Source organism: Hetaerina americana, unplaced genomic scaffold (genome assembly GCF_022747635.1).
Source record: "Hetaerina americana unplaced genomic scaffold, ioHetAmer1.1.p SCAF_27, whole genome shotgun sequence".
Lineage (NCBI taxonomy): Eukaryota > Metazoa > Arthropoda > Insecta > Odonata > Calopterygidae > Hetaerina > Hetaerina americana.
Window position 1 is genome coordinate 4014204 of NW_027286841.1, and position 15044 is coordinate 4029247.

General features: G+C 39.2%; 1 protein-coding gene across 1 annotated transcript in view; it reads left to right on the forward strand.

Annotated features, from left to right (window-relative positions):
• Window positions 1-13669, forward strand: part of LOC139689666 (sodium channel protein para-like) — an 84109-nt gene extending 70440 nt beyond the window's left edge. The window contains exons 23-28 of the mRNA XM_071586856.1: window positions 4409-4531; window positions 5156-5350; window positions 5434-5571; window positions 6457-6564; window positions 6645-6915; window positions 10404-13669. Of these exons, the coding sequence (XP_071442957.1) occupies window positions 4409-4531; window positions 5156-5350; window positions 5434-5571; window positions 6457-6564; window positions 6645-6915; window positions 10404-11455 (1887 nt within the window). The 3' untranslated portion in view covers window positions 11456-13669. The remainder of the gene's footprint in view (window positions 1-4408; window positions 4532-5155; window positions 5351-5433; window positions 5572-6456; window positions 6565-6644; window positions 6916-10403) is intronic.
• Window positions 13670-15044: the final 1375 nt, after the last annotated feature.

The following is a 15044-nucleotide window of genomic DNA, read 5'->3' on the forward strand; positions in this document are numbered from 1 at the left end:
ATGTCCTCTAACTGATCGTATATCCTATCGACCTCTTCTTCTCTATGGTTGCTCGGTGGCATGTATACCTGAATAATAACCAAGTTCGTCAGTTCTGCTTTTATCTCTACTAGTAATAATCTATCTGTTACCTGCTCTATGTTGACTACGCTTCTTCCTACCTCTTCATTTAATACTATGGCAACCTCTCGTTGGCTCTTGTCCCCGCCGCTGTATATTATTCTAAAATTATCACTCCAGTAATCCCTGTAGTCCTTCCATCTCACCTCGCATAGACCTAAAATATCTATATTTCCCCTTTCCATCTCTCGCTTAATATTCTCCAATTTCCCTGTCCTCATCATTGTCCTAACATTCCACGTTCCTATTGTAACTAATTTGGTCTTCTTCTCCTTCGTCTTCTGTCCTGCTGCTGCCGGTTTTCCCTTGCAAGGGTTTTGTGGGATGACGACGGCAGAAGGTTTGCCTCCCCCGCTGCTGGGCATGACACACGGCCGATTGGGCCGAGCCCCGTAGTTGTCAAGACTCAAAATCTCTGTTTTGTCCATAATTTAAATCTTGGGAATGATGATTGAGGTGGCTTCCCGTTTCCTTCGTCAATAGTGTTTTTAACGTGACACCATCACTTACTGGCCGCCCCACTGGGGTCAGACGCCATTGCAGCCGCCTCACTGAGGAACAGACGCTGCGTGGACTACCTTTTGTCTGGCTCCTAACCTTCGACCTATCTGGCATGGGTGACCTTACCAGGAGCAATTATTATTACTCCCGCCAGCACAGCTCTAGGGGTCATCGGAACGCACAAGCCCTTCCACCACGCCAAGGTTGTAGTCCGGGGAGGGATATATATATATATATATATACACATTCAAACACGAAATCCCACCAAACGGCGAATAAATACTCATATATACAGAAACAGATATAAGGAAAAGGGATAGGAACACATATAAAGGACGAACACAATAAAGGTGGGGAAGGCGGAATCGAACGGATCACAAGAGTAAAAATATTTCCTTGACCGGGACTCGAACCTCGGATCTTTCCACTTGCCGGGCGGATGCTCTTAACCACTTGAGCTATCGAGGAAACGTAATGTACCCTGAGATCCGTGGGTCTAATATGCCGCCAAGCGCTCCGATTCTTTAGCCAAGAGATGGCGTCAGGGGACTGTTTCACCCACCAAAGGAAAAATAGACAATACACAAGAGGAAAGGACAGTGGTTTAGAATTCATACAACATCATACAGGAAAGGAACAGTGCGTTTCGTGGCACGCATATCCAGAAGAAAGAGATGAGGAAAAGGAAATAAGGAAAAGGGATAGGAACACATATAAAGGACGAACACAATAAAGGTGGGGAAGGCGGAATCGAACGGATCACAAGAGTAAAAATATTTCCTTGACCGGGACTCGAACCTCGGATCTATCCACTTGCCGGGCGGATGCTCTTAACCGGAGCGCTTGGCGACATATTAGACCCACGGATCTCAGGGTAAATTACGTTTCCTCGATAGCTCAAGCTAAATGTGAAAAAAGATTGGGATGGGATTTTTTATTAAAAAGTTAACATTAACCTTTGTTTTTAGGACTTCCAATGGCATAAATAAGTTATCACAATACTACTTGAAAATATTAATGATGAAAGCAGTAGTTTTATAAAGTCTATAGAGAATAACTGAGCAATTAAAAAGTATGTGGAATGTAAAAATTGGTCTTTGCCACCAGTATGCAGGACTAACCTCTTTAACTCTCACAATAGTAATTTTAACCATATCTTGCTGCACTGACATCTTGGGGAAAAATTGTGTCCTTTAATTTTGTATTGAGCAACCAGTCATGGAGAATTAAAACAGAACACTATTGCCTGTCAATTCGACCTAATATTAAATGATATGATCCAGAGTTGAATTTTCAAAAGATTCCTGTACTATTCAAATATTAAAATGGTCAGTATGCCCAATACATACTGTTGTCTAGTAACATAGGAGATTCGTGTAGGAAATCAGACAAATATATACTGTGTTGAAAGGATGAAAGTTGCAAGAAAAGTGCAAGGTTTTCTCATTCAGGATGCTCTTTTTTCTGGTGGTTTTTCCTCTTATACTCTTCCTTCTTCTAATCTTGTCTCTCTTGTATTCTATCTTCATTCTTCTTTCCTTTATATTCATTCATCTTTCTCTTCTGCTCTTCGATTTGCAGGTCCTTTACAACTTTTGATGCAAAGATGTCGACTGCTCTGTACGCCTCCTTTGATGACATCATCACCTCAATCAAACTTTCTGGAATTATACTCTGTTTAACCGTCGTTTCTAGCTCTTTCCTAGCTTCATCGTATCTCGGGAACTTGAAGAACACATGCTCTACATTTTCGTCGACTCCTACCCAGGATGGGCATTCCGGGGTTTCCTCTTGCTTGAATTTGTCGAGGTAGCCTTGGTAGCACCTATGGCCTGACAGCATCTGTGTCAGGTAATAGTTGACTTCACCATGACTGCGATTCAGCCATTAATCAACTTGGGGAATCAACCGATACATCCATCAGCCCTTAGTTGACTCATCCCAACTTTTCTAACACCATTCTAAACTCCTTTTATGTTTTTCAGTTTTCAGGTCCTCTTCTTTTTCCTTGTCTTTCAGATCTCATGGAGCTTTCCTTCGTTTGAAGATCTCCTTTCGTTCTTCCACTAATATCTCCATTGGCAGAAGTCCTGAGATGACTTCCACTGCTTCCTTGGACACCGTGTGGAATTCACTTTCTACTCATAGGGAACTTAGCCCATACACGGAAGTCACTTTCTTACACGTGCTCTGGGTTGCGAGTACGTCGGCCCAAATGGCAATGCCATACCTTATTACCAATGTGGTGACTGACATAAGGAGTGCTCTCCTCTTCTGCTTTGGACATCTGATGTTGGGCATAAGCCGTGATAGGGCCTTCCCAACTGCAGCTGCCTTTGTGCTTGTGCTCTCTACCTGTACTTTGAAGTTCAGACGCGAGTCAATCTGCATGCTGAGGTATCGTAAAGATGACTGGGTGGCAATTCGATGTTCTCCCACTCTCAAAATTTCTCGCATTTGTAGCACTTGTGGGGCTCGTTCACTTCTCGGATGGGGCAGTTCACCAGACCTATTTGGATCTTTCCCTGTCCTCCCATGATCTTTCGTGCTATCTCTACTGGGAGCCTTACAGATGCAATTTGCATGCTAATGTACGATTTACGCAAGGACTTGACTGATTCAACTGTTGTGTATGGGCTTCCGTTGCTCGCTTTTACCAGTGCCGCATTAACTTCTTCAGCCGTAGTTGCTTCTTCAAGGTCCTTGATTTCCGGGTCAGCCTCATGAGTTTTGCAGGTAATGTTTGCTTCTTCTCTTAACATATCTGCCATCTTGGTATGCAGGGGTTTGATTTTATCCCCTATCTTCCGATTTAGGACTATCAGAAGTTGTCCTGTTTTTGTTTGTCGTACTTTTTTGATGGCACCTTCTGCCTCATCCTTGGGTAGGCTTTTCTTGACCTTCTTTAAGATGTTGGCATAGGACATCTGTTTTTCATTTTTGGTGCTCATAAGTAGCGCACTAGGCAGCCTTCTTGGCTTCCATTTCCTGGAAATACTCATCATTTCCCTCGGTCCCTTGTTTCTTCCAGCGATTTTCCAACAGTTGTCTTCAATCCCTGATGGACCATTTTCCTCCTGCTTCCTCTTGGTCTTCTTCTTATTTTCTTCTGTCAGCAATGTTGGGCGGACTTTGGGTTTGCATTGCTGACCCACAGCGGTTTTCAACTGCTTAACGCTAGCATCACCACTTTCTTTGGCACTTGCAATTTTCTTGGGAGTCCCTGGTACACATTCTTTGTGTGATACTTTCTCAAACTTCTTCTCCTCAAACGAATTGCGGATCTTCTTTGCTAGCTCGTGAAGTGAATTATTGATAGTTCTGGCACTTCTGTTATTCATCTTGTCATTCAGATCTTGGATGAGGTCCTCTTGCCTTTGCCAACACTGCATCCTATTGTTTTCCTCCTCACTTGCGGCATTAGATGCTGTTGGAACCAAGTGACCCATCCATGCTGCACTACAGTTGCTTGATGATGATGCCATGGAGCCCGTTGGTTCACTCCTGATGGGTGCCGGTACTGAGGTATCCATCCTCTGCACCGTAATGTTACATTCCTCTGTGACAGAACTCATATTTGGTTTATATTTGGGGTTCCTTCCCGTACCTGGTTTTGGTCCACCTCAAGTATTTCACGTCCTTGGTACTGCCCATTTCCGGGGGGCTTTCCCCAATCCGCCACCTGGGGAGGCACTCGGTAGGGGACCAGAAACCCCCCCGAGTGTGTGTATGCGTGCGCATATGTATATATGTTTTCAATGCACTAATCTGCCTCAATGTCTTTCAGGTGGTAGTGAATGCTCTGGTTCAAGCTATTCCCAGTATATTCAGTGTACTGCTTGTCTGCCTTATATCTTGGTTGATTTTTGCCATTGTGGGAGTCCAACTTTTTGCAGGGAAATATTTTAAGGTAAGATATAGGCTACAGATTGACTTCAGGCTAATTTATTTCTTCCCTTCCCTATTGAAAAATTATTAATAATTGATTCTTATGCTGAATTAAAAACAAATGGAGTTAACATCTATTTCTTATTAATGTCTTTTGTCCGTGAATTTTTTTTTTAATCGGGAGAATTATTCTTCAGGGTAACCCTATAAAAAAATACTGATATCAATGTTTCTCTGATTGTGTTGTCTGAGTCTTCAGCTCAGAAGTGACAGCAGCCATCCATCCATCTTATGTATCTTTGGATGTAACATGTCAAGTAAAATCAGTATTCTTTAGAAATATCTGAAAGAATAATTTTACTCGCTGTTTTTAGCCATGAAAGCCTTCTTGTGAAAGATTATTATGAAGTTCTTTAATTGTGAAATTGTCTGGGAACTAGATCTGACTAATAAACCAGTAGCACTGAAATAATATCTATCGCTATCAAACCTATACTGCCCGTCTAATCTGTAATCTGCCATAGCATATTTTTCTAAAATTTCTTATTTATTTGTGCCCATTCCATATATAAATGGTCAGCATAGATTGGCTCAATTTGTGTTAATAAAATGATAATTAACTCTGATCTTCTCTTTCTGTTTGCAGTGTGTGGACGAAAATAAAACCACCCTCAGCTATGAAATAATAGCTGATCGTATGGCATGTATAGCTGAGAATTATACCTGGGAAAATTCACCGATGAACTTTGATCATGTTGGGAAAGCATACTTGTCTTTGTTTCAAGTCGCCACATTTAAGGGGTGGATACAAATAATGAATGATGCAATAGATTCAAGAGAGGTAAAGTTTCAAACATTCGCAGGAAATTGTCACTTTTCTATTCATGAAATACACATTTAATTGAGTTTATTTCCTTTTGACAGGTTGGGATGCAGCCAATCAGAGAGACAAATATCTATATGTATTTATACTTTGTATTCTTTATTATTTTTGGTTCATTCTTTACCCTCAACCTGTTCATAGGAGTAATCATTGCTAACTTCAATGAGCAGAAGAAAAAGATAAGTATTTTATTGTGTTCTCTTCTTATGCTTTCAGTTTCAGTCATTTCTTTTACATTTATTGCATATTCATCAGAAGTATTGATCTTTTTAAATCTTCATAACTATTGATGGAAATAACGTGCAACCAGCAGTTACAGTTAAAATGTGTTGAAGTCATGTGCATTAAAATTGTTTAATGCCTTGATCAAAGGTGTTATCGTATGGCAAAATTGCAGAAAATAGTTTGGTGAATCTTGAAACATGTTTTCATAGAAACTTGCATCCATCCTGATGAGCATGAGCAGAACCCAGGAACAACTTTGAAAAATAATCCAACCTTAAACCTACTGCATCAGAGAGAAGACACAGTTTTTAATTGCATACAATATGTATAACAATAGCTTGGTTGTTTGACTTAGTCTGTGGACATCTGATGATTGAACATTATAATATTATTTCATTAATTAACCAAAGCATATTGGCCAGCAAGAAGTTCAAATCAGACAAATAAATTGTCTCTTTTAATAAAAGTTATAATTTAGAAGGTCTTGTTTTAAAGTAAGGGGAGAAAAATCCTGTGCAAAAAATGAATCTCTCTTGTTCTTATCCAAATAATAATAATCTACGAAACCTCCATTATGGCAAGGGGATGAGGAACGGATCGAATGAGGAGTGGGGAACTTTGACGTTGTTCTACCTTAATTTGCTATATTGCCCAGTAAACTCTTGTGACACTTAAAGTTGCAATTACTTGAAGTAAACTTAAATTCTCTGCTGATCAGAACTATGTAGCCTAATATGATAGTTTAAGGCATGAATATTATATTGTGAGTTTTCATTGAAACTTTACATTACATATTTATATGCCTTGCCCCAAACATCAGAAATGTATATTTTCTATACGCAGGAGGAACCTTGGAGATGTTCATGACTGAATATCAGAAGAAATACTACAATGCAATGAAGAAAATGGGGTCAAAGAAACCACTCAAAGCTATTCCAAGACCAAGGGTAATAAACAAGTCTAGTAGTTATACATTCTGACATTTCTTCCTTCATCGTATTCTAACAAGTTTCTATTTTTCTTTCAGTGGAAACCACAAGCCATCATCTTTGATATTTGTACGAACAAGAAGTTTGACATGATCATCATGCTGTTCATTGGCTTTAACATGCTCGCAATGACTTTGGATCACTATCAGCAATCGGAAACCTTTAGCTTCATTTTAGATCACCTCAATATGATATTTATTGTCATATTTAGCATTGAATGCCTAATGAAAATCTTCGCTCTTCGTTATCATTATTTCAAAGATCCTTGGAATCTTTTTGATTTTGTGGTTGTGATCTTATCAATATTGGGTAAGTATTTTAGTTTTGATATCTAATGCATATGTTACTTGTCACATAGCAGTCATAGTTTTCTATTAAACTGTATAAGGTCACATTAAAATGTATCATTATGTTGCAAATTGTATCTATTTATAAGCAAAAGCTGAACAAAAATTATCCAGAAGTCTATGTACTTGATTAAGGAATACTACCTTGATCAAAAAGTTCCCGGAATAACCACCGTGTGGCGCTCCCATCGTTCCGATTTGAGTTCTGTTTTTTTTGTTAAATTGGTACATCTGTTGTTGATATTCCCTTTAAATCTTAGTCTCATAACTTGACATTTGCAAAAGTTACGTAGCCAAGAGTACATCTATCTCTGTGTGTGTTGGCGATTTTTTACAATTCAGAAATGGATTTAAATTTGCAACAACGAACTTGTATTAAATTTTGCGTAAAAAACGGATTTAGTGGCGCACGGACGTTGGAAATGTTGGAAAAGTGTTTCGGCAACGATTATCTAAAAAAAACGGTCGTTTACCAGTGGCACGAGCGGTTCAGAAGTGGTCGTGAGTCAATCGAAGATGATGAACGCAGTGGCAGACCATCGACATCGAAAGTCGGTGAAAAAATTGATAAAGTAAAAGAAATGTTGGTCAATAACCGCAAATTAACCATCAGAGAAATAGCGGAGGACTTGAACATTGCCTATGGATCCGCCCAAGACATTGTGGTTAATGATTTGGGTTTCCGTCGTGTAGCAGCAAAGTTGGTTCCAAAAGACCTCAATTTCATGCAAAAAAGAGACCGTGTTGACGTCGCAAAAGACATGATTTGCGAGGCTGAATCCGATCCCACATTCATCAAAAGGATCATTACTGGAGACGAGACGTGGGTTTATGAGTACGACACGCAATCCAGACATCAGGCAAGTGAATGGCGTTCACCAAATGAGCCGAGACCAAAAAAACCACGTCGTTTTCAGTCAAAAAAGAAGGCAATGCTGACGGTTTTCATGGATTACAACGGTGTAGTGCATCATGAATTTTTGCCAGAAGGCCAGACAGTAAACAAAGAGTATTATTTGGGCGTTATGAGACGTTTGCGTGAAGCAATTCGCCGAAAAAGACCAGAAATGTGGGCAGAAAACTCGTGGATTTTGCACCATGATAACGCACCGTCGCACAGTGCTATCATTATTCGTAATTTTTTGACGAAAAATGCAACAAATACCATCCAACAGCCACCGAATTCACCTGATTTGGCTCCCTGTGACTTCTTTCTGTTCAATCGAGTTAAAAAACCATTACGGGGAACGCGTTTTAGCAGCCGAGAGGAAGTAATGGAAAAATCGCAGGAAGCACTGATGGACATACCGAAAACCGACCGTAACTTTTGCAAATGTCAAGTTATGACACTAAGATTTAAAGGGAATATCAACAACAGATGTACCAATTTAACAAAAAAAACACAACTCAAATCGGAACGATGGGAGCGCCACACGGTGGTTATTCCGGGAACTTTTTGATCAAGGTAGTATATTTAAAAGAGTTTCCACTTTTGGAAATAAGGATTCGTTTCCAATAAGAGGTGTGCTAAATTGCAGGTCCTCTCTCTGTCCATTTTTTCCCAATGAAGGCACTGAAATAAGTATATAAAACACTTATTAATTAATTTTCTGGTTTCTGCCAACTTCATTCTTGCTCTGTTGCATACCTTTGCTCATAAACAGTAAACACTATATTTATTTGTATGAGAAATAATATCCCAGGGGTTGAGTTCTAAATGTCAGTGATTTCACAGTATGGGAATGAGAGTCAGAATTTCTAATGGCCTTGAAACAAATAACAAATAGCTGGTGTACTAGTGACTTAATTTTTATAAGGACAAAATACACAGGTTATAATTCATTTTTCTTTTCAAATAGGTACTCTAAAGTACACTACCAGTATTTAGAGATGGATCAACTATAATCTAGTTTAAAAACTTGTAAATTTTTTAATCATTTAACAATGGACATGACTGAACCAATACTTAAAGTTTATACTGTACTTTTGAGCTCTTGTGAAGCACTCTATTTTCAGTGCCAAAAAGCAATGAATGCAGCATCAAATCATATGGGATACTAGCAATCTGACTTTCTTTTTTTCAACATAGTATTTTGATGGGCAAGTCCTATATTTTGTTGTTTTGTGACCTCATTAGGTCATCTGATTATGCTATGAAGTAAAAAAACGTATCTTATGTCTGATATGAATAAATCCATAAAGTTATACCAGAAACTTTCTGGAATTCAATTTAATGAAGCACTAGTATCAATGGTGATAAATTTCTGGATGCATGAATTGCCACTATTACAATAACATGGCTATGTATTTTATTTGTTCTGGTGGTGAGACTTGCTGTGCGCATTCCAGGGATTGAAAGGGCAAAATTGGGATGAAATTAAATAAGCTGAATCATAAACTGATTCAGTAATAATTGAATAAAAACCAGTTTTCCAAATGCTTTAAATCCTTTCTAAGTTTGATGCATTTGTTTTTGTGAAAAATTTAACTTTTGGAAATAATGATGGTAATAATTTCAATTAGGACATAACAGACTGTTGGTATGTCCAGAGTTTTCATTTGAAAATCTCTAATTCTAAGCCAATTTTATTTAGCCTGATTCTGATACGATTCAATTCAATTCTGAATGAAATAAATATAGCTATGATTCAATGTCATATTGGTGTTAAATCATTCTGCCAAAATTGGCAGTGATGTTTTGGGCAAAAGAGTGGAATTGGAATGCATCTTTCTCATTTTGCAGAAGTCATCACAGCTCTGTTTATTTTTATTATTGACCACCACCTGATGCTCATCTAAGACCTAAAAATGCGGGTAATTTTTGCCTTAGACCCACTTTTTCCATGATTAATTAATTGCAATTAATGAAAGACGACACTTGGCTTTTCCACATGAAAAAGTTTTATTTACAGCTTAGGTTTCATTAAAGTGTGGTATCTTCAGCAATTTACCTGAAGATGTTATGCTATAATGAAACTTTGATCGTAAACAATACTTTTTTATGTGAAAGGGCCAAATGTTTTATTTAATCTTATAGGATTTTCACCTTAATGCTATGCTAAGAAGCTATTAGTTATTATTTGCAAATATCCAATGTGACATGAATAACAAATGGAAACATGCTTCATCTGAGTGAATAAATGGTTTGAAGACCATTCTTCCTTTAGGAACCACATCTCCCCTGGAATTATTCAGAGGAGCATTTTAAGTAGCATTGCCGTGCACCTGTCTAGATTACCAATGCCATTGCAACCAATGTGCAGTCTAGTCTCCATTTAATATAATTCATAAGGCTGGGATTTGATTGTGGGACTGTGTTCATATCTCTTCTTTTGATCAGCACAAATCTACAATTTTACTATGAAAGTAAAGATTTCAGCAATGTTCAGTTTCTTCCTTTGTGTTGCTTAGATCTAGCTCATGCTCTCTAATCATCTCTCTTTGTTGCAGGATTGGTGTTGAGTGATTTGATGGAGAAGTATTTTGTATCTCCAACCCTGCTCCGAGTAGTGAGAGTGGCAAAAGTGGGCCCCATGCTGCGGTTGGTGAAGGGAGCCAAGGGCATAAGGACTTTCCTCTTTACACTTTCCATGTCCTTGCCAGCTCTCTTCAATATTTGCTTGCTGCTTTTCCTGGTCATGTTCATCTTTGCCATCTTTGGAATGTCATTTTTCATGCACGTTGAAGACATAAGAGGGATGAATGATGTGTGTAACTTCAAGACTTTTGGCCAGTCCATGATCCTACTATTTCAGATATCCACCACAGCTGGTTGGGATGGAGTGCTCGATGCAATCATAAATGAAGAAGATTGCCTTCCACCGGACAAAGAGATGGGGTTCCCAGGGAACTGCGGCTCAAGTAGTATCGGCATCACATATCTGTTGTCTTACTTAGTTATTAGCTTCTTCATTGTCATAAACATGTGTGTTGCTGTCATTTTGGAGAACTATTCCCAGGCGACGGAGGACTTTCAGGAAGGCCTAACTGACGACGACTATGACATGTACTACGAAATCTGGCAGCAGTTCGACCCTGATGGCACGCAATACATTCGTTATGATCAGCTGTCGGACTTTCTCGATGTCCTCGAACCCCCTCTCCAGATACGCAAGCCCAACAAGTACAAGATTGTGTCAATGGACATTCCCATATGCAAGGGAGACCTCATGTTCTGCGTAGACATCCTGGATGCCCTCACGAAAGACTTCTTTGCCCGCAAGGGCTATCCCATTGAGGAGTCCACCGAGCTGGGTGAGGTCCAGTCCCATCCCAAAGAGGTGGGCCACGAGCCCGTCTCCACCACACTGAGGCGCCAGAGGGAGGAGTACTGCACCCGCCTCATCCAGAACTCCTGGCAAAAGCAGAAGAGCCTCCGGGAGCAGTGCATCCAATCAAGTGACGGTAGGAGCAGCACTGGGGGGGGCAGTGGTGGCAGCATGAGGAATGAGGAGGGCCCCTTGCACACTGTGTCCTCCTCCAGGGGAGACGTGCCACAGTAGCTGTGAGAGGGTGACAAGGAGGAGGAGGAGGGAGTCCGAGGGCCCAAACAGCAGCAGACGGCCGTGCTCATCTAGAGCGATGGCTTTGTCACCAGGAATGGCCACCAGGTGGTCATCCACTTCCACTCGCCCACCCTGATGTCACGCTTGGCCAATGTCTGTTGCATGGGAAGCACCGTCCCTGTCTTCATCATCACTGAATACCTCGGGCCCTGTCAGCAATATTAGCGGCCACAACATTTTATGTTTTGCATTGCAGAGGGGATCTCATTCTGTGCGTTAAATTTGAACAATTTATTGGAAGAGAAGTGACTCACCGATTGGGATAAATGACTTAGCTCCTGTCGTTTTTACCATTAAGTGGGAATCATCAGGCTAAATAAAATTTATGATTGCAATCAACTCAGCAGAAGAATCATAAAAAAACTCTTTTGACCTCAACAAATCATGAATATAAAATTATGTTTTAAGGATGCAGCCTGTTTTGCATTTTATAACCCAGACCAAAAGGTGACTCATTTTTAGTTACAATAGTTAAGACTCTAAAGACAGCAAGTATATTGTACACTGTCACACTTCATATGTTTTTGGAACCTTTGAGCTAAGATAATGTAAATCATAATCACGCTAAGTTTTCATGACTAGTATGAAAATAATGTGTTTTTAAACCAGTATTCAGACATTACATCAAGGCATAAAATACAGCCATTACACTGCATACATTTTTTGTCCATTGGATTATTTTATTTGTTATTTTGAATGTTTTATAATTTACCTGATTTAAATTAATATGCATCGTCTGGGCACACTGCACTTGCTCTGCAGCTCTACTACAGGGTCTGTACAATAAGTATCGGGACTGGTTCCAAAAATCAAAATTAATTGCAGTTATCATTACAATTACTTAATAATCTTCAAAATACATTCCTCCTGCATCGATACACGTAGTTCGGCGCGTCTGCCACTCGGCAAAAGCCCGCTGGAAGTCAGTTTCCAGAATACTGTTGAGAGCCTTTGTTGTCACTGCTTGAACCGCCTTGATGGAGTCGAACCAATATCCTTTGAGCTCCTTTTGAGCTATCCTTTGAGGTAATAATTTTGTCCAGAAAATCATCATCTTCCTGGATACAGTGCAAAATTTCTTGCAAAATTTCCACCCGCGATAGTTTTTGTTCCTCACTCAAGACTTTTGGCACCAGCTTTGCGCACACTTTCCTCACCGCAAGATCCTCTATTATAATGGTGTGGACAGTTCCAAATGGAAGGCCGGTCTCCTTACTGATAAGGGCGATGGTTAAACAGCTGTCAGAGTCCAAAACTTTTTCACTTTGGCCACCTGAGAATTGGTTCGAGTGGTCGTTGGGCATCTGACGTGGTGATTGTCTTCAACAAGCTCCCGGCCTTCTTTAAACATTTTGTACCCTTAAAAACTCTTGTGTGGCTTAAGGCATTATCCCCATAAGCCTGTTTAATGAGTTTAAAGGGTCTCCGATGCGGGTTTCCCAAATTTAACGCAAAACTTCATAGTGTTGCGTTGCTCGACGCTGCACTCCATGCTGGCGTGATGACACCACAAACAATCACACACCACAAAAATCCACCTCCTGTCTCAATTCATGCCTGAAGGCAACTGAACTAAAGTGCGCCTGAGTGATGAGGGACCGACCCCTTTACCAAGCCAACTGGTCAGACCTCCATCCAACACTCTGTTGAGGCTACAGCAAACCAATCACAATACTTATTGTACGGACCCTGCATTTATCCATTGCTCTAGTGGCAATATGTTTACCATATTCTGTTCGGTAGTTTTTCAATTTAAATGATTGTTGGTGGTTCAGATTCCCTGGTCCTTGCAGTTGTGTACAATGAGGAATTATATGGGGAATCTGACAATGGAATAAATACTGTCATTTTCCTATCAATTAATCATTCTATGATTAATAATACAAGGTAAAAATGTCTTAAATGACATTTGGTCAGAAAGATTTGTTTATTTTTTAATTTAGGAAATAATAGGTTCCACTGTAAATAATTTGGAAAATAAATTAGTACAATATTATTAAAATAATTCATAAATATATGTCTGTGATCACTGCATTACTTATTTTGTATCTGCTAATATTCCCTCCCTGTTACTTTACTGCAAAATTCACCAAGAGCCAATTGAAGATCTAGCACAATCTTTACTTAGCAACTATAAGCCTCTAATTTCATTGGAAAGTATTCGACAAATACAAGTATTGAAGTTTTTCTTTGATGTTGAATACATAATCCACCTATTTTTAGGCAAAGAGAATAAGGTAGCAATGTTACAAAGTACAATGTATTTATTGAAATGATATGAGGTATCATTGCTGTGGCAATATATATTTTGCATGTTGATATGGTTCCTCAAATTTGGCTAAATTTCCTCCTGGCTTTGAGTTTGTGTATTCATACACATATTTTTCTTCGGCTTTGATGGAATGCGCTTGAAGATTATGTGACAGGATGAAGTTGACCCTCTCTTCAATGAGCACGGTGTATGATCTGTTCTGAATGCATGGCTGCTATTTATAATCTTTGTAATTTTTGAGCATAAGTGTGTGTTTCATGTTTCTTTGCATTTAGTTCCTTTGTGTAAGAGTGGTAATTCTAATGTCCAAATGTCACCAAACGTGAACATTGACCCTTATTTTTTACAGAAGGATTTAAGATACACTCGATGATATTTAAATTTCAAAGCATATATTATGCATGTAAATGTGTTTACAAAGCAGATAAATATTTCCATGGAAATATGAAATTTCACCTAGTCTATTCTTCTACAATCAGCCTTAAATGTGATAAATTTCAGCATGCCAAAATTTTTCACGAAAGACCAAGATTCAAAACCCAAAAGCATTGGAGTTATTCTCTGTGGAAAAGGGGTTTCAGTCACTCAACCGGCATGAAAACAGTCGGCCAAAATTATAGGAATATTCGGGTTCAAATCCCAGTTAAGCCAAATTATGATTCTTCACAGTGGAATTACTTGCATACATATATACACAATAACATTACTTTATATAAGCATTTAAACTAGAAAGACAAAGAAAGAACATTCAAACATTTAGTTTTGACGATTAGTTAGCATGGCCGCCATCATCAATTTCTCATGACATTTAACACAAGCGTTATCCTGATGGCTATTGCAATGGTTTGTGGCCATCCGTGGCCCAACAGCAGCTACCCTGTGACTAAATCAAATCTCGATGGAACGACGATTGGATAACAACCAATAACAATGCTACATAATGTAAACGACTCAAATGACTTCCTTTACAGCATCTTAAATCAATTCAGTATCGAAGAATTAAGGATTTCTCTCCTCTTCCGTGGTGAGTTGTTGAGACATAATTCAACAAAACATATGAACGAGGTTGATAATATGCTGGCCACACAGCGGACAATTGGCGAAGAAAGTTTCCTTAGCACCGTTGATTTAAGTTAGGTGTTTTGATCTCTTAAGTTTCGAGAGACAAATGTTAATTTAAACCAATAGATTTCGGCAACTGATCTACATATGACTTCTTACGTGGACTGCATTTCCCATTTCCGCGAGTATCCC